The 19,982-nt window shown below is 44.5% G+C and overlaps 2 protein-coding genes across 2 annotated transcripts in view; one reads left to right on the plus strand and one right to left on the minus strand.

Moving 5' to 3' along the window:
• The window catches only part of LOC127566975 (zinc finger CCCH domain-containing protein 10-like), an 83,333-nt gene that overhangs the window by 56,795 nt on the left and 6,556 nt on the right, over positions 1 to 19,982 (plus strand). The gene's annotated exons all lie outside the window — the stretch shown is intronic.
• Positions 410 to 10,690, minus strand: LOC127566977 (aquaporin-4). Its single transcript, XM_052009556.1, has 5 exons — positions 10,659 to 10,690; positions 8,192 to 8,548; positions 6,437 to 6,601; positions 5,744 to 5,824; positions 410 to 628 (listed from the first exon to the last, which is right to left on the minus strand). Exons 1-5 carry the CDS (start codon positions 10,671 to 10,673, stop codon positions 410 to 412), a joined length of 837 nt encoding a protein of 278 aa, XP_051865516.1. The 5' UTR covers positions 10,674 to 10,690.

Consider the following 19,982-nt stretch of genomic DNA (forward strand, 5'->3'; position numbering starts at 1 on the left):
ATGGGTTTCATGCCATTGTTGCTGAAACTAGCTATTTATTCAATTGCCATAATGATGGGATTGGATCAGTACTTAAGGCTTCTGCATAATAGCCCTAGTAATTTAACTTCTCTGCTACCATCTCTTATGTCCCCCCCAACACTAACATTATTCCCCAACTGCTGATCTGGTGAGATCATTTAAGTCAGCACATGCCAGGGGTATTTCATTTACAACTTTTTGGTCTGTATAAATTAGTACCACACTAGCCAGAGCTCTCATCTCTGGAACATCACAGGTGCTAACACTAATTTACCTTCATATACTAATGTTTGTGACAAACCACGTCTCGAGCACAGAGTCACGAAAGCAATCCCTTTAAAGTCAGGCTACTAATATAAGTGAGGAGACAAGGTGTGCCATGTTAATTTTAACTGTGGTCCTGCACTTTTGCAGTCGGTTTCACTCGCATTGCAGACTGGGTGACCGTCAACAATGATGACCGGGACACACTGGCCGTTTCCACAATCTCAATATCTTTGCAGGTGATACAGGCAATGAGCTTCTCTTGGGAGGCACTGGAGGCAAAAAAGAACTCGTAAGAAATACCACCGAGAACAGCACCAAGGATGGGGCCAATCCAGTACACCTGCAAGAACAATGATAGAAAGGTCCTATTAATGTTATTAGCATTCAGTATCTTATATGATGGCACATCCATGCATTGGATGCACCAGTTAATCTCCATAAAGTTTTGAGCTCTAGGCTGGTGCCTGTCACTTGAATCCACCTGTTACTCAGTTCCCATTACCAATCAAGTACATATAGAACCGATCACACTGTTAGAATCCAGCGCTAGTGTGAAGATTTGGACTCTAAAAGCACACACTCCACATTATTGAAGTTGACTTGTGTTGTGGGAATGTCTTAGTGAATGGTGTTCATTTGTCAGCAGGTCCAAACCTCCTTCCATAACCCATCAGTATAGACAGTACAGGAGAGAAAGTCATGGTGAATCTGCTTTCTCTCTTGGTAAATGAAGTTGCCCTTATGTTTGACACTTTCCATAATGACTGGGCTTGAAATCTCACCACATGAAGAGATAAGGCTAACACTAATGATAGCTCCCCAACTGTTGGCTTGGTGAGATCAATTAAATCAGTGAACACTGGGGGATTTGATTTACAGCTTTGCAGCCTGTATGGATCAGTGTCACACTAACCAGTTCACTCACCAATGTAAATTTTAGGGGTGATGGTTTAAATAAAAATACGTGCTCCAAACTCTGGTGTAGGAGCAACAAAATGTAAATACTGCAGAAGTAAAAATTATCATTAAATTTGAAAGCATCAGAAGGTGACTTCAAGTGTAGTTTTGAAATTGGAATAAAGGTTTTCAGTGCATAAATCTTTAAGGGAAGTAATACCATGGAAAATTCCGTAGAACATTTGTTATTGCTGTTGGCAGATCCTCCTCAGACAGGGAATTGAAAACTTAGGCGAAGTAAATGATATTTTTAAAGAACCTTTGGATGAGTACCTTATTGAAAGTTGCTCTTCACCAAAGAGCATTTTTGTATAATAGGCCATCACTGTTTTGACATCAGCCCCTGCTGGATGGTCACTATTTCCCTGAGTCACACCTCTCCCCAAAAACCCAGAGTGTCTGCTTGAATGGAGTTGCCTGGTAACTTATTCCACAACTTTATTAGTCTTTTTATAACTTATTCATTTTTTTTTACTGAATCTCGGCATCGCTGACAAGACCAGCATTTATTGTTCATCCCGAATTGCCCTTGGGAAGGTGCTGGTGAGCTGCCACCTTCTTGAACCTGCTGGTGAAAGTGCTCACACAGTGCTGTTGGGTAGTGTGTTCCAGGATTTGGACTGAGCGATAATGAAGGAACGGTGATAAATTTCCAAATCAGAATGGTGTGAAAGTTGGAGGGGAACCTGCAGGTGGTGGTGTTCCCATGTGTATGATGTCCTTCTTGGTGATAGAGGTTGTGGAGGCTAGGTGACTATTACAGTGCATCTTGGTTGAAAAGTTTCAGCTTTCAAAGAACGTCACTTCTTTGAGTACCTAATGAACATTGTGACTTTTAATTGTAAGTAAAATGACACTGTTTTCACAGATTACTTGCAAAGAAGCCACTGTCATAATGTTGGCTTTAATGTGGTGGAATTCAAGTTTGGTGGCAGAGGGGAAGTAGCAAACTTCCACCATTGTTGAGCTGGGAACAGATAGTCCTATCTGACTACAACAAGCTTTTAAAATTGTTCTCACTTCATGAGCAGTCACAGCGGGAATTGATGGCCTGACAACTTTCCACTCTCTCGCCGAAGTAGCTATTCTTGGCAGATGAAGCCAGGTAGCAAATGCTGGAAGGCCCCTCCACTACAAAGCTAACATTTGCTAATTTATCCTGATCTAGGATTTAACCTGGCAAGTTATATGATAGTCCAGTACTCCATCAAGCGGTGCTTTTATCCTTTGAACGGCAAGGGTTGTTTCTTTATCAGCTTTTGAAATAAACTTTAATCGGCTCACAGCTTCACTCTGTTGAGCATCACTCCGCTGTTATCGGATAACAATAGGGGCTGAGGCTAGGACTGAGACTACAGTGTACACTTTACAACCAGCAACACAGAACAAACATGTGACCAGATCTATTTGTGTTGCATCTGATTGTACAGATAACCTGAAGTGTTCAGATATAAAAAAGTGGGAGAACTTCATTTAAGCCCAGATTACCTTACAAATAAATTGCACTGAATAAGTTCTGATCTTTGCCCCAGGAACGTGCTGTGTACTGGGTTCACCACGACAAAGGGCAGACAGCTTTTGGTCTTTAGGGAACTGAGTACAAAAGGTATGTTGTTGGGTGTCAAGTGCTGGAATGTTATGTGCTGTACATTGCATTACTGCATTTTTGCTTTCTCAGTTTTCCAGTCCTGGGTGGCTGCTTGCCGCATTTTGCTTTCTTGCACTTTTGCATTTATGGAGGGGCATGCCGAAAGGGATGGGGCCAGGTTGGAGCATGGTCCTCCCTCTCTTGCTCAATAAGCATCCCGAAGAAATAAGTACGTTATGGATGTGTGCTTACGTTCCTCCCATAAGTTTAAGGAGTGGTGTACATGCTTCTCCATAAACTGGCAGATTTGAAGTCCTGCACGTGCCCTGCTTTTATGCATTCCATTTGCTGCGCCTTGAGTTCTGCATTGTGCGTTCCTGAACTTTTGCATTTCTGGTTATTTGCTTGCTGCATTCTTGCTTTCCTGCTGGTATAGGCATCGCTGGCAAATAATTTGCATTTAGCGCCTTTCGTGACCTCAGAACATCCCAAGGCCAATGAACTGCATTCATTCTTGTAAACCTGGAACACAGCAGCTGATTTGCACTCAGCAACTTCATTAAACACCAGTGTTTGTGATAATGACCCAATAACCTTTTTGGTTGAAGGATAAGCATTAGCCAGGACACTGAGGAGAACTCCCCAACTCTTCTCTGAAGTAAGACCCTGGGATCTTCTACACAAGAGAGCAAACCGTTGTTTAACATCTCATCAAAACACAGCACCTCAGGTGATGCAGCAGTAAAGGAGAGTCAGACTATTTTGTCCTCTAATTTCTCAAGTGGGGCTTGAACCCACAGTCATCTGGTTCAGAAGCAAAAGTGCTACCCAGAGATACAGTTGACACCCCTCTCTAGTTGCCCTTAGAAACTGGATCACACCTGGTCATTTCAGAGAGCACTAAGGGTCAATCACCTGAGTCATATATACACTGGAACGGCTAAAGGCATCAGGATTCCCTTCCTAAAGGGGACATTTGTGAACTTGTTCGGTTTTCAACAGCAAACCAACAGTTTCATACTAGTTGATTATTTCCAGATTTTCTAAACTGAATTCAAATTCTTAATATGCCACGTGCCATCTGAATTCTGATTCTCTAGACTGTTAGTCCAGGTGTCCAGGTTACTGTTCTAGTCATGTAATCTTGGCAGCAGAGTGCCCATTACCTAGTAAAACCACAAGGCACATCTTCCAACCAGACATTATAGGATTCAGAACATTTACCCTATGTGTATCCTACAAAAGTACAAAAGTAGGGAGGCTATGCTTCAGTTGTATAGGGCACATCCGGAGTACTGTGTACAGTATTGGTTTCCTCATTTAAGGAAGATGTTAATGCACTGGGAGCAGTTCAAAGGAGGTTTACTAGACTGATACTTGGATTGGGCTGGTCAACATGAGGAAAGGTTGGACAGGCTGGGTTGTATCCGGTGTTTAGAAGAGTGAGAGGGGACTTGATTGAAACATGTAAGATCCCAAGGGGTCTTGACAGGAGGGATATGGAGAGAATATTTCCACGTCACCCCATTACAGGAAGGATGTGGTGGCTTTGGAGAGGGTGCAGAAGAGGTTCACCAGGATGCTGCCTGGATTAGAGGGCATGTGCTATGAGGAGAGGTTGGCCAAACTTGGGTTGTTTTCTCTGGAGTGGTGGAGGCTGAGGGGAGACCTGATAGAGGTTCAGAAAATTATGAGAGGCATAGGTAGGATAGACAGTCAGAATCTTTTTCCCAGGGTAGAAATGTCAAGTACTGGAGGCATTTAAGGTGAGAGGAGGAAAGTTTAAAGGGGATGTGCGGGGCAAGTTTTTTTACACCGAGAGTGGTGGGTGCCTGGAACAGGCTGCTAGGAGCGGTGGTGGAAGCAGTGGTGTTTAAGAGGCTGTCAGATAGACACATGACTGTGCAGGGAATGGAGCGATGTGGATCACGAGCAGGCAGAAGAGATTGAGTTTAATTCGGCATCGTGTTCGGCACAGACATGGTGGGCCGAAGGGCCCATTCCTGTGCTGTACTGTTCTGTGTTCTAGTGGGAGAATCTAGAACTAAGGGTCACTTTTTAAAACTAAAGGGTTGCCCACTGAAAGCAAAGATGTGAGTTTTTTCTCTCTCTGTTGGTCCTGAGTCTGGAACCTCTTCCTCAAAATGCAGTAGAAGCAGAGTCATTGAATAGTTTTAAAGCATTGACAGATAGATTCTTGAAAAGCAGAGGGTGAAAGGTTACAGTGGGTAGACAGGAATGCAGAGTAGAGGTTACATTTAGATCAGCTATGACCTTATTAAACGACAGGGCAGGCTCGAGGGGCCGAGTGGTCTACTCCTGCTCCTGTTTCCTAGATTTGTATGCATGTTCTAGTTCAGAAACAATGATTGGCAGCAGAACCGTCCTGAAATAAACATCTGAAATCTACTTTTCAGTGCCAAATATATTTCAGAATTAAAGTCAAAGGAATATTATATAAGAACCCTCGAGGGTTGTCATGGGACATTGCAGAAAATTGCTTTAAACAGGAACAGAGCTCTTCCTTTTTACATTTCTCTTGGAACACACTGTTGTCTGCTTGTGATGTAATGGCCAAGAGGACCACTGAAAGCATCTACAGTTGATAATAAAACTTTAGAACTTTATTTATACAGCACGATAACAGGCCCTTCCAGCCCAATGAGCCTGCGCCGCCCAATTACACCCATGTTGACCTACTAGCCCGTACATCTTTGGAATATGAGAGGAAACCGGAGCACCCAGAGGAAACCCACACAGTCACGGGGAGAACGTACAAACTCCTTACAGGCAGCGACGGGAATTTAACCCCGATCACTGGCGCTGTAATAGTGTTACGCTAACCGCTACACTACCGTGCCTGCCCTATAACTCTGCATGTGTAGTGGCCATGGAAAGCCTTTGATTTACCCAGTGATGCTCCCAGAGTCCAGTGATTACTGCTGGTCCAAGTGATCTTGCAGGATTCAGGCTGCCTCCTGAGAACTTTCCCTGGAGGACAAAAGCACAGAAATCAATCAGAAGCTAACAACGCTGTTTCTTATCCTTTGTGGCGCTTGACCTAGTGGGACTTCAGACACACATTTCCTGGATCAGCTGTCTATAATGGTCAGTCAAGAGGACTGCCTGTCTGAATCCCTGCTCCTAGGTGGGAGGATGAACCAGTAATATTCCCCATTAAATCTGAGCCAATGTTAATAGCAGAGCTGGAGGCCACCTCTGTTAAAAAATAGCAAACATTGTCAGACGAATCACCGTTCAAACCCTCATGTTTATCAAAGAAAGTAACTCTACATTTAATGGTGCCTTCAATCACTCCTCACTGCCCTGTCATGTGCAAGCCTGACTTGCGAACGGAACTGCCTGGCCAAGTTTCCAGAGTGACATGAATCGACCCAGAAACCATTGCAGCCCCATTTCAGTAGGACACTTTACAGCAGTGAAAATTGGCGAGTATATAACGAGAATTCATTACCCTTCCTATAAAGTATATAACGAGAATTCATTACCCTTCCTATAAAAGAGGCCTGGTTGTTTGATGTAGAGGGAGGCTTTCTGTGCCATGCATCCACTGGTTAAGCAACAAACAATTGTGGTTCTTACCGATGCCAGGATTCCTGTCGTCAGGCTAAAGGCTATTGCCAGATTTCCAGGCTCTCCCACTTCCCTGCGCCGATGATCATCCACAGCAAATATTGTGAAAACCAGCTGGAATGTGGCAAAAATCTCCATTGCCAATGCTTGGCCAGCATTTCCATCTTTGTTGATCTGCTTGGAAACACATGAACGGTTACTCCAACAGCACCTCCCAAACCCATGACCTTTACCATCAAGAAGGAGCAGGGCCTCGGGCACATGGGAACACCCCCACTGCAGGTTCTCCTCCTCAACACACTCCACCCCGACTTGGAAATATAGCACTGGTCCTTCTTTGTCGCTGGGTCTAATTCCTGGAATGCCCTCCCCAGCACCACCTTCTCAAAGGCAATTAGGGATGGGAAATAAATGCTAGCTTTGCCAGCAATGCCCAATTCCTGAAAGTAAATTTTTAAAAAATGATTCAAAGATTCATTGAGAAAATTGTCTGACTGAAAATGTTGAAACTGTCACCTAGGACTTCATTCCTAGTTAGTAACATCAAACACACAGCACAGTGTACTCCACCTTCAAAAGCATTTCACTGGCTTCATTGGAGTGAATTTTGAATGCAGGCACAGGAATGTAGCGGTTAGCTTAACGCTTTACAGCGCCAGTGACCCAAGTTCAATTCCGGCCGCTGTCTGTAAGGAGTTTATATGTTCTCCCTGTGTCTGTGTGGGTTTCTTCTGGGTGCTCCAGTTTCCTCCCACATTCCAAAGACGTACGGGTTAGGAAGTTGTAGGCATGCTATGTTGGCGCCGGAAGCATGGCGACACTTGCGGGCTGCCCCCAGAACACTCTGCGCAAAAGATGCATTTCACTGTGTGTTTCGATGTACATGTGACTAATAAAGAGATCTTATCTTAAGTACAATGCTCTGACGTTACAGCATAGATCATTTGGCACTAGCAACCAATGATAAATCTCTAGGCACATGTATCTAAATGCTTCGGTGGATCTCAATTGTTGATGTATGGAGATGTCTTGAAATTCAAAGTGCAAGTTGTTAAAGCCATAAGAAATTGCAATATCATTTTGCATTTTACAAACACGATGTAGTATCCAAGAGTAAAGGGGTAAGGGTAACTGCACAGCACATTGGTTAGTCCATGGTTGAGAATGCTGTGTGCAACTGAGTTGTCAGTATGGAAAGAGCATTAAAGCAATGGTACTTATTGATTCATGTGGCTTCATGTGTGAAGGAGCCAATTTTTACCTTCATTGCCTGGGTGGTTGGTGAGTTGGCCATTCCTTATTAAGCCCACCATGTGTCTTTAATATGACACCTTCCTTAATACTTTCTGAAAGTTCATTTGCATACAACATCCACTGCAATCCCTTGATCCCCACACTCTACTTTCATGTGACTTGGCTGGTATCACAGTTCAAGAGGCTAACACCAATAACCATGCTTACAATGCAGCCAGATAGTGTTTGATCTGGCTTTTCCCAGCTTAATCAGCTGAAACTTTCTGGGTAACACTTAGCAACCATGTGGTAACCATTCAGGCATAGATGAGGTAGTAAGATTGCAAGAGTGTTCAGTGCCCATGCCATCACCAACTCCGTGCCATTCCATCATGCTTCCAACATCCCTCGTGAATTGATTCTTTTACTTTTGTTTTTTTGTTTGTTTGTTTAGGCTCCATTCTCCATTTTGAAGAAATGCACCTCTATTGTAAATCAACAGAGCAAATGTAGCAAGGGGAATGGACTCACCATGTTGACTAAAAGCCTTGATGTTGACTTGACCGGGAGTGACATGTAGATTATCCCCGATCCAATCACTGCGCCAAGGCACTGTGCCAGAAGGTAGGACACGAACTGGAGAAAGTCCAGCTTCCTGGTGCACAAGAAGGCGAGGGTGACAGCTGGGTTCATCTGTGCCCCGCTGATTTCTCCAAAGCAGTGGATCAGGCTGAGTGCTGAAAAGCCAGCAGCTACAGCCACCTGCATCAGGACTGGAACTCCGTCTTCCTGCCCAGGGGCAGAGGCACCCAGGATAACCGAGACCAGGATCAGGGAACCGACCAGTTCTGCCAAGACTGAACGCCAGAACCTGCGACTCCTCAGCTCCTAAGGCAAAGGCAAACAACATCACTGTGGAAATCCGTTTCCTCTTTTAGATTTTATTCCCTTGCAAACTTTACGTATGGGGATAAGAATTCATCCTTTGTCACATGTACTGGATGCACAATTCCTACCCCATAGAGTATTACAGCACAGAATTTAAGCTCCACTTGAGTCTGCTCTCACTCCATCTCATCCCTTTCCCCTCCCATTCTAATCTAGCTTCCCATTTAAAGGCAAACTGACCTTTGTTTAGCCATGAGGGTCAAATGATCTTCTCTGTGCAATTTTCCTCAGTTCCCTCAACACCCAATCCGGCGACTTTCACTCCCTTTGCTACCACCATGCTAACCCTTGCCCCAACACCACCTCATCCCTCGCAATTAAAACCCAACCTCTGTCATTCCCAGAAGCTTCACACTTTCCCAAAAGGATAATTTGGTTTCTGGTGAGAACAGACTTCTTCACTAAACGTGCATTATGTGTCTCAGATGAAATCTGCAGGTATTACCAGAAGAACCCAGTGCGGACTTGTGATTCCCTGCATGAATTTTCCAAAGACTCCAGCAGATGTCCCTGGATTTCCATACCTAAGTAACCTTCAGACCGATGCCTTTTACTTACTCATCCATGGGATGTGACATCTTTGCCCTCTCTTTGTTCTATCTTTCTCTCCGTGGACAGTTTTAGATTGGGTATGCAGAGAGAAGCTTGGTTCAAGGGACAGGAACGGAGATTCGAGGAAGGGCAAAAGACATTGGGAGGACACAAGAAAGAACTTTCACAGAGAGTGCTTATAGCCTGGAACTGCCAAGGTGGTGGAAGTAAAATCAATTCGGGCTTTTGAAAGGGAATTGGATAGGTACTTGAGGGAAAGTGATCTGCAGGGCTGCAGGGAAAGAGCAGGGTATGGGGTTGAAGAGAATGCTCTGTAAGGAGGTGACATAGACTCGAGGGACTGGATCAAGACTTGATTCCTTTTCTCTATTTTTCACTGAACAAGACGAACAAACATTACCCACGTAACACAGAGTCATTGTGCAGGAGGTACACACAGACTGATTTATGCCCACAGAGAAATAACAGATTCTCCGTGATCTCTGCAGACTATGAAGCTCCCAAGCACTGTAACTCACACAGTATGAGGAAAGTAGCCGTGACTCAACTCCTCTGCATCGGCCCAACAGCAACGGTGGGGCTGAGCATAAACAATGAAAGGAAAGCCTCCCAAGCTATCTGACAGGAGCTACGCACCACTCACCCATGTACCACTTGTACAGGGCATTTACAGCATTGGTACAGGAGACAGGCACCACTTACACAACGCCTGCACTCATGCAACAACTTGAAAAATGAATACCAGCTTCTCCATCACCAGAATATCTCACTCAGCAATTACACAGCAACTCTGTGTAGCTGGTCAAATCAGTTAGCTCACTTACAGCATCTGCCCACAGGAGGGAACGTTGTACATAACAGCCATTCGATCCCACACAAAGCCATGTTGTGTTATCTGAGTGCTACTTACAGCATATGATGTATAGATTTAGTAATCTCATATAAAGACTCATATCTACCAACAGATATGCATGAATTTATGAACATCATATTTCCACCATCAATCTGTCAATCATTTGTGCTTTTTCTGCCACTTAATTATTTCAATATATCCATTTCTTTAACAACCTTGTACCCATCATCTTCATTTATAGTTACACTTCACGTAAGTTTTAACGTCCATCCATTGTCACTTTGTTTACACCATGCGATTTCCTATCGTTGCCACCTCTTTCAGCAGTTTACCCGTCTGCTTGTCAATTTGTCTTCAAGCTGCAGTGGCTAATTTTTGTTATCTTTCGATGAACCTTTTGTTGTTTGCTCCGTCTATTAATGTTTCTCCACTTTTATCTGCCACGCTAAGACATATCTCTAGACAGTTCAAAAATACAAGTTTAAAGCTGTAATCTGCAGACAAACAGTGAACACTTCAAACCACTTGTTTAAGCACACTCAAACAAAATCATTCAGAATCCTATGTCGAACCAACTACAAATTACCTGCAGCCGGTAAATTCTCTGATTGATTGGAGAGGGGAGAATTAAACCCCATTTCTTACCTCTTGGATGGACATGCTGCCTGCTGGTGGGAGATGCTTCTGCTGGCTGATCCAACTCCAGAATATTTTTCAGAGCTGTGTCTTTCAACCACAAGGGACCCCCAAAGAGCTCAAGAGTGGGATAGACCTATTACTTGCAAAAGGAACAAATTAATCCATTTAATTCAACATCCAAACCTCCTCCTCCTTTGCCACAGCGCCCACACTCCCCCACCTCGCTAACCTGCATTGATTTGGACATTGTAGGACCCACACAGTTTGGTTCTATACATGAAATAACTCATTATTGCCTGGATTAACATGAGCAAAAATGTTTTGCAAAAGCGGCAACAGTGACTGTGATTAATTATAAATTATGATTAATAATTATTATTGTGACAGATCCAGATGAAAAACAATATAATGAAAGAAACCCAGGTGCATTCAAATATCAATTTGCACAGCCCTTTCCACATCTTTCCTTTCCCCACCAAAGATATACAGTTCTGTCACTCTGTCTGTCAACTCACACCCATTCATGGCACATCATCGGAGGGTCTCCAAGCACTGCCGAGAGGGTGTCTGTATGTGCAACCTCTGTGCTCTATCGTTTACAACCCATTGACATGTCCATGTCTTACCACTGGGATTCCCATTGGTATTGGTGGATGTTGCTTGATTTAGTTTCATGCCCCTCTTGGATGTTACCTGCACCTCTTACATAGGCATCCTGTTCTTCTGCGGGGAGGGGGGGGGAAGTGGTGGTTACAAATGTGCTGCCATCTTCAGAGACAGCTATGCCATCCAAGCAAATTTCTGTGTTTGCCCTGACGCTGGGCACCGGTCTTGGATGGCCTACAATCTGCAGGAACAGAGACTTAATGCTACCAAGCAGGTGGATGAACTCCTAGAAGGTAGTGCTCCATATCTCATCCCTGCACACTTAGATGTTGGAATGGACACCATTTTGCACACAGCCTCCAGGGTAGAAACCAGTGCAACATGGGGAGAAGCTAAAATAAGAAAGAGTTAACATTTTGTGCACCTCTCCTGACTTCAGGACAACCCAAAGCACTTCACATCCAATCAATTACTTTTAAACTTCATTCACTGTTGCACACAGTAAGCTCCCACAAACAGCAATGCTATCATGACAAGATAGTGATATTGGTGATGAGGTAATTATTAGACAAGACTCCAGGAAAAAATTCCGTCCCTTCTTTCAAAGTGTCCCAGAATCCTTTACATTCACCTGAGGATAGATGGAGGTTTGGCTTAACGTCTCATCAAAAGGACAATTGTGGAGAAATGTGTCCTTGCTTGCACATGCTAATAATACGATACAGTAGTATATGCGTGATGTTAATCACAATCGCTGGTTATTCTGTGCTCTCTGCATAACGTTTCTGCTAATGTTAACCCAAGCAATAATGGGTTATCAGGATGTTGAGCCAAACTATGCAGGTCCTGCGATCTTTAATATCCTCTTCAAATTGATGCAGGTTAGCGGGGCAGAGAGTGGGGATGGGTGCAAAGTGGCAAAGTCGGAGGAGGTTTGGATGCTATCAACATTCTCAATAGAACCAAATTTTGGAATTGGAGTACAATATGCTATATTGCACACTTAGCAGATGCAGCTAAGGACAAACTTTTCTACATACATCTCTAATGCTGCACCCTCCATCAGTTCTGTACTGGGAGTGTCAGCCAAGATTTTCTTGCTGAAGTCTTAAGAGTGGGATTTGAACTCAAACCTTCAAACTCTGAGCTGAGAGTGCAACCAAGCGTTGTGAGCAACCATATGTATGATAGGTGTAATGACTGCTGAAGTGCTTAGGTCACACTCGTCACTATCCCAGGAGCTCTGTACATATGGCTCAACATGCCAGAAGCCAGGCCGCTGCAGGGTCGTGAAGTGTGACAAATGGGACAGAGCAGACAAACAACAGTTGGGACAGTCAATGTGGAGGAGGTATCTGAACACAGAAAGAAGATTTTGGACAATAGAGGCTGTTAACCTGGAAGCACCTCTGTCATCTGTGGTGGCTGCAGTACAAGATGTTTTGTGTCCCCTGCCAATTGGTATTGGTATTGGTTTATTATTTTCACATGTACCGAGGTACTGTGAAAACTTCTCTTGCATACCATTTGTACAGATCAGTTCATTACATAGTGCATCGAGGTAGTACAGGATAAAAACAATAACAGAATACGGAGTAAAGTTTCACTGCTACAGGGAAGTGCAGTGTAGGTAGACAATAAGGTGCAAGGTCACACCAAAGTAGATTGTGAGGTCAAGAGTCCATCTCATCGTATAAGGGAACCGTTCAATAGTCTTATCACCGTGGGATAGAAGCTGTCCTTGAGCCTGGTGGTATGTGCCCTCAGGCTCCTGTATCTTCTGCCTGATGGGAGAGGAGAGAAGAGAGAATGACCTGGGTGGGTGGGGTGTTTGATTATGTTGGCTGCTTCACCAAGGCAGTGAGAGGTAGAGTCCAAGGAGGGGAGGCTGGTTTCTATGATGTGCTGGGCTGTGTCCACAACCCTCTGCAGTTTCTTGCGGTCCTGGGCAGAGCAGTTGCCATACCAAGCCGTGATGCATCCAGATAGGATGCTTTCTGTGGTGCATCAATAAAAATTGGTGAGGGTCAAAGGGAACATGCCAAATTTCTTTAGCCTCCTGAGGAAGTAGAGGCGGTGGTGATCTTTCTTGGCTGTGGCGTCTACGTGGTTGGACCAGGACAGGCTATTAGTGATGTTCACTCCAAGGAACTTGAAGCTCTCAACCCTCTCGACCTCAGCACCATTGATGTAGACAGGTGCATGTACACCACTCCCTTTCCTGAAGTCAATGACCAGCTCTTTTGTTTTGCTGACATTGAGGGAAAGGTTGTTGTCATGACACCATGTCACTAGGCTCTCTATCTCCTTCCTGTACCTCAACTCATCGTGATTTGAGATACGGCCTACAACGGTGGTATCATCTGCAAACTTGTAGATAGGGTTAGAGCAGAATCTGGCCACACGGTCATGAGTGTATAGGGGGTAGAGGGCTGAGGACTCAGCCTTGTGGGGCACCAGTGTTGAGAATAATCGTGGCGGAGGTGTTGCTGCCTGTCCTCACTGATTGCAGTCTGTTGGTCAAGAGGTCGAGGATCTAGTTGCAAAGGGAGGTGTTGAGTGCCAGGTCTCAGAGTTTGGTCATGAGTTTGCTTGGGATTATAGTATTGAAGGCAGAGCTGTAGTCAATAAACAATAGTCTAAAGTAGGTGTCTTTACTGTCCAGATGCTCCAGAGATGAGTGTAGGGCCAGGGAGATGGCGTCCGCTGTAGACCTGTTTCGCCGATAGGTGAATTGCAGTGGGTCCAGGTTGTCTGGGAGGCTGGAGTTGATGTGTGCCATGACCAGCCTCTCAAAGCACTTCATGATGGTGGATGTCAGAACCACTGGTCGGTAGTCATTGAGGCCTGTTACCTTGCTTTTCTTTGGAACCGGGATGATAGTGGTCTTCTTAAAGCAGGTTAAAGATTGTGCCAGAGAGTGCTGAAGAGAGCATATGGGACACCTGGCATAAATACAAGAGCAGGGACATTATGGTACAGCTTTATAAAGCATTAGTTAGGCCACACTTGGAGCAGTGCGTTCAGTTGTGGTCGCCACACATTGGAACGGATGAGGTGGCGCTGGAGAGGGTGCAGAGAAGATTCACCAGGTTCTTGTCTGGGATGGAGAGTTTCAGTTATGAGGAGAGACCGGAGAGGCTGGGTCTGTTCTCTCTGGAGCGGAGGAGGCTGAGGGGAGACCTGATAGAGGAATGCAAAATTATAAAGAGGGATAGAGACTTGTCAAGGATTGTAAATGACAGAGTAGATAGTAAGAATCTTTTTCCCTTGGTGGCGTGTCTAATGACTCGATATGACGTTCTTTGAGCACTCACTCACTCTGCTTGTTGTAATCTATTCAAACCAGCTGCCTGCTCCCTCCCACCCAATGTCTTTTTCTCAACTTTTTGTTGCCAGTATAAATTAGGTTGCAAGTGACACCACTTTGAATCTCTTGGCCAGCTTTTGTTTCCTTTCACTGGATGTGGGCATTGCTGATGAGACCAGCATTCATTGCCCATCCCTAATTATATTTGAACTGAATGGGTCAACAAACGAGCTGCTGGGGGAACTCGGCAGGTCAGGCAGCATCTGTGGAGGGAATGGACAGGCATCGTTTCTGGTCAAACCCCTTCATCTGGACTGAAAGATAGAGGGGAGACAGCTGAAATGTTGACTGTCCATTTCCCCCCACAGATGCTGCCTGACCCGCTGAGTTCCTCCAGCAGTTTGTTTTTGCTCCAGCTTCCAGCCTCTGTAGACTCCTGTGTCTGTGTTGAACTGAATGGATTCCTGGGCCATTTCAGGAGACAGATAAGAGTCAACATCATTGGTGTGTCTGGAGTCACATATAGGCCAGAAGAGGGAGGGATGGCAGATTTCCTTCCCTGGAGAACATTAGCGTATCAGTAGGGGTTTTATGATAATCTGATCAATAATAGTAATAATAATCTGATCTGATTATTATTACTATTATTATTATTGAGTCATTGTTACTTAAGCATAACAGGGGGAGGACATTGGCATGGAGATTGAATGGTGGCCAGTTGAACCAGGATATTTTCTCAACTGGAGACTTCTCCTCTGTAATCCTTTGTTCCTCTCTAGTTATTCGATTCTGACTACTCGTGCCATGTTGAAGTGAGCCACCTTTGTGACGACTGGAGAAGAGGATCGAACTTCTCTGCACTCTCACTGTTCATGGGTCAAGAGAGGAGAAGCCGTCGGTGAGGGTCAAGGGTCAAAGGATAGGAATAGAAGCACAATGTGCAAAGCATCAAAAAATAACCGAGTGCACAGATTTTTCTCACTCTGCAGTTTTCTGAAGTACTATTGATCGTCGTGTTGTCACGGTAACAAGGTCTTTTCATTTCAAAACACAGGAGTGGCTGCTTCACCCCACATGCTGCAGTTACCCTGGCAACTGTTGTCCAAAGTGTTTTGGCTGAGATTTGGAGGAGAATCCACTTAATTTACATTGAAGGGAAAGGACTGCTTTATGAAAAGCAACTTCATGTTTGCGAGTTTATTTAATAAAGATTTGAAGTTTGCTACTAACTGAGACCGAATCCATCCCTCTAGAGTGATAATGAGACACGGAGTGCATATTGGCTGCTGCAGGATTCGCTTGTTATGCCAACAACTTGCATTTGTATAGCACCTGTAACAAAACAAAGATGCCCACAGTTCCCCTGGGGAGAGAATTCCAAAGATTCACCACCATCTGGGTGAAGAAATGTCTCCCCACCTTCGCCCTGAATGGCCGAGCTCTTATCCTGAGACTGTGACCTCTGGTTCTGGATACCACAGCCAGGGGAACACCAGCTCTGCAGCTACCCTGTCAAACCCCTTGTGATTTTGTATGTTTTAGTGAGATCCCCTCTCATTCTTCTGAACAGTACAGGCGCAGTCTGCTGAATGTCTCTTCATACAACAAACCCGCCACCCCAGAAATCAATCTGATGAATCTTTGCTGCACTCCCTCTATGGCCTTCCTTAGGGAGGCAGCACAGTATTCCAGATGCAGCCTCACCAGGGTTCAATTAATTCCAGTAAGACGTCACTCCCTTGTACTCAAATCCTCTTGCAATAAAGGCCAACGTACTGTTTGCCTTCCTAATTGCGTGCTGTATGTGCATGTTAATTTTCAGTGATTTGTGTACAAGGACTCCCAAGTCACTCTGAACACCAACACCTCACAACCTCTCACTATCTTTACAAAAAAAATGTCCAATTTTTTATATCAAATGTTATACCCTGCATTTTTTTCTTATTATATTCCAGCTGCCATGCCCTTGCCCATTAACTTAATCTGTTCTGAAGCTTCTCTGCATCCTCCTCACAGCCCGCACTGACACTCAGCTTTGTACCATGAGCTCTCTTGGATACAATAAACTTGACCCCCTCATCCAATTCATTGATCCAGCTGGAGCCCATCACCAACCCACTGGTCACAGCCTTCCAACCTGTTTCAAGTCTATTGTCATCGGCAGACATACCCAGGGTACCATGAGTGCCATGAAAATGAGCTTTTTGCAGCAGCAGCAGCAGCAGCAGCAGCTCAGTACATTACAAACATGACAGACATATGTGACCCTGAAAATGACCCATTGGTTCTTACTCTTTGTTTTCAGTCCAAATTACTACAGATGTACAGTGGAGAGCATTCTGACTGGTTGCATCACCACCTGGTACGGAAGCTCCAATGCGCAGGATCACAAGAGGCTGCAGAGGGTTGTAGACTCAGCCAGCTCCATCACGGGCACAACCCTCCCCACCATCGAGGACATCTGCAAGAGGCGGTGCCTCAAGAAGGCGGCATCTGTCACTGAGGATCCTCACCACCCGGGACATGCCCTCTTCTCGTTACTGCCATTGGGGAGGAGGTACAGGAGCCTGAAGACCCACAGTCAACGATTCAGGAACAGCTTCTTCCCCTCCGCCATCAGATTTCTGAACGGTCCATGAACCCATGAACACCACCTCGTTATTCCTCTTTTTCGCACTATCTATCTATCTATCTATCTATCTATCTATCTATCTATTTATTTATTTATTTATTTATTTATTTAGTGACTTATAGTGATTTCATGTCTTGCACTGTACTGCTGCCGCAAAACAACACAACATATAAGTCAATGATAATAAACCTGATTTTGATTCTGATTAACCAATGTTCAGATGACCAAAATATTGACTAAAGAAGTACATTTTAAAGAACATTGTAAAGTTGGAGAGAGAGAGAGAGTGAGAGAGAGAGAGAGAGAGGGAGAGGGAGAGGGAGAGGCTTAGGGAGAGAATTTCATTTCTTGGGGTGCAGGCCCAGAAGACGTGACCACAGTAGTGAAGCAGCTAAACCTGGAGGTGGTTAAGAGTCTGGAATTGGAGGATAGCAGACATCGTGGAGGGTTATAAGGCTGAGGGTATTGTAGAGAGGTTTGAAAACAACGATGAGCATTTTAATATTGAGATGTTGCTTCAGCAGTGAATGGGTCAGGAGTTAGGAGTTGGGGAAACAGAGAGGTTGATGATCTCATGTTAATTAAGCGTGGAGTGTGAGAGGCCATGCGGCCATGTGTTAGATTAATTAATCTGGAGAAAACAGAAGGGGTGGGTAGAGGTTCAGTGGCAGAGGAAGGGCTTGGGGAATATCAAGAAGATGGAGATATGTGGTCTCACCTTGAGATCAAATACCTCACCAAGGCTGCAAACAGGCAGGAACAGTTGCAGAGAGTGACCAGGCAGCAGAGTGTGTGAAAGGGAACTGAAGGGAATGGCTTCATTTGCTGACACTTCCGTTTCATTGAAGACCAATGAGCAGCTTCAGACTTCATTTCTAAATGAGGGCCCACTCAGCTGTTCTTCCTTGGTGTTTCTCATCTTCACCCTACTTAAGGCCACTGTCTCCTCAATTCCTTATTGGGCGAGCCAGGTTAAATCACAGCTCATTAATAAAGCTACCCAGCAAAAGTACAACAGCATTTAAACACATAATGATACCCATGATTGTTGCCGCTAGAATTACCAAGTCCATTTGAGAAAAGGGGCCAGACAGGGAACTTGCCTTAAACTTCAAGATTTGCTTTGAAAGCATTTCCAGTCTTAACAAATACCCACACTCCCCACATCATAGTCCACAGAAATAAGGGGAGAAGTCAGCTTTCTATATTAAAGTAAAAACAGAAAAAGCTGGGAATACTCAGCAGGTCAGACAGCGTGTGTGGAGAGAGAGGCAGAGTTAATAGTTCACATCCATCTCCTGTTTCTTTATTGTCCCATTACCATCCCCTTCTGCCCTGCACCATCAACCCTCTGCGGTCCTGATAAAGGGTCATTGACTTGAAACATTAACTGTTTTTCTCTCTCCTCAGATGCTGCCTGACCTGCTGTTTCCAGCATTCACTGTTTTATTTCAGATTTCTCACATCTGCATTATTTTATCTTTGATTTTATTTTACACATAACCTTGGATTCTTTTTTTTATGCTAAACACATAAGATAAACGTATTTTGTCACTGGTAGCATCGCTTTTACATTTTAGAAAGTTGCTTGATAGCTCATTAAGAACTGAATTGTCCTGTCCTACATTAAATGATGATGTTCCAAATGTTAGTAATCCAACATCCATGATGCATCATTATGAGAGATATTGTTCAATATGCAATCCTGACGGACATTACAGATCTCTGTTGTAGTCGCTGACTTGTGTCGTGAGTGCTCTGGAATCCACTCCACCTTCACCTCCGTGGTAATTGACACAATTAGATGTTCGGTCGCTGAAACTTGAGATTTTTTTCCCTCCCATTAAGCTCAGACATCTTTTCAAATGGCAAGGAAGCAATCTCCGTGTTTTGGTCATTGGAGGACACGTTAAAAAATAAATACAAAAAAAAAGATAAAAATAGGAGAGGCTGAGATGGAGAGGACAGGAAAGACTGATTTTGCTTCACAGAGAAGGCAGTAACTGGGGGGACAGGTTTGAAGTCATCATTGGCAGAGTGAGAGGGGAATTAAGAAAGAATAATTTCACACAACAAGTGGTGAGTCTGGAACTCGCTGGCTGAAAGGGCAACAGACCAAGAGCTGGGTGAAGGGATGAACCTGAATAGATTTCAGGATGGACTCAGTGGGATGTGCACCAGGTTCTTGAGGCTCAGTGGGCCACAGCAGTCCATATTGATTGCAACTTCTCTTGATCCTACTGCCGATCCATGTCCTTATGGTTCCAAATTGCAGAAGGAAATGCAGAATGAAAGCAGGTTGAGGGAACTCGGCCTTTTCTCCTTGGAGCGACAGAGGATGAGAGGTGACCTGATAGAGGTGTATAAGATGATGAGAGGCATTGATCGTGTGGATAGTCAGAGGCTTTTCCCCAGGGCTGAAATGGTTGCCACAGGAAGACACAGGTTTAAGGTGCTGCGGAGTAGGTACAGAGGAAATGTCAGGGGTAAGTTTTTTACTCAGAGAGTGGTGAGTGTGTGGAATGGGCTGCCGGCAACGGTGGTGGAGGCGGATACGATAGGGTCTTTTAAGAGACTTTTGGATAGGTACATGGAGCTGAGAAAAATAGAGGGCTATGGGTAAGCCTGGTAATTTCTAAGGTGGGGACATGTTCAGCACAGCTTTGTGGGCCGAAGGGCCTGAATTGTGCTGTAGGTTTTCTATGTTTCTATGAAATCCTCAAGAGCAATCTCTCAGGGCGGATCTACCTTCCATCACAGGCTATGTCTAAATGAGCTCCTG

This window comes from Pristis pectinata, chromosome X (genome assembly GCF_009764475.1).
Source record: "Pristis pectinata isolate sPriPec2 chromosome X, sPriPec2.1.pri, whole genome shotgun sequence".
NCBI classification, from domain to species: Eukaryota; Metazoa; Chordata; class Chondrichthyes; order Rhinopristiformes; family Pristidae; genus Pristis; species Pristis pectinata.

What these genes read in the sequence shown, in the direction of transcription:
- LOC127566977 (XM_052009556.1), bottom strand. An exon ending in CAAGGCTTTTAGTCAACATG is followed by an intron (nt 6,602 to 8,191) that starts GTGAGTCCATTC and finishes GTTTCCAAGCAG; the next exon opens with ATCAACAAAGATGGAAATGC. An exon ending in GACTCTGGGAGCATCACTGG is followed by an intron (nt 629 to 5,743) that starts GTAAATCAAAGG and finishes TTGTTCTTGCAG; the next exon opens with GTGTACTGGATTGGCCCCAT.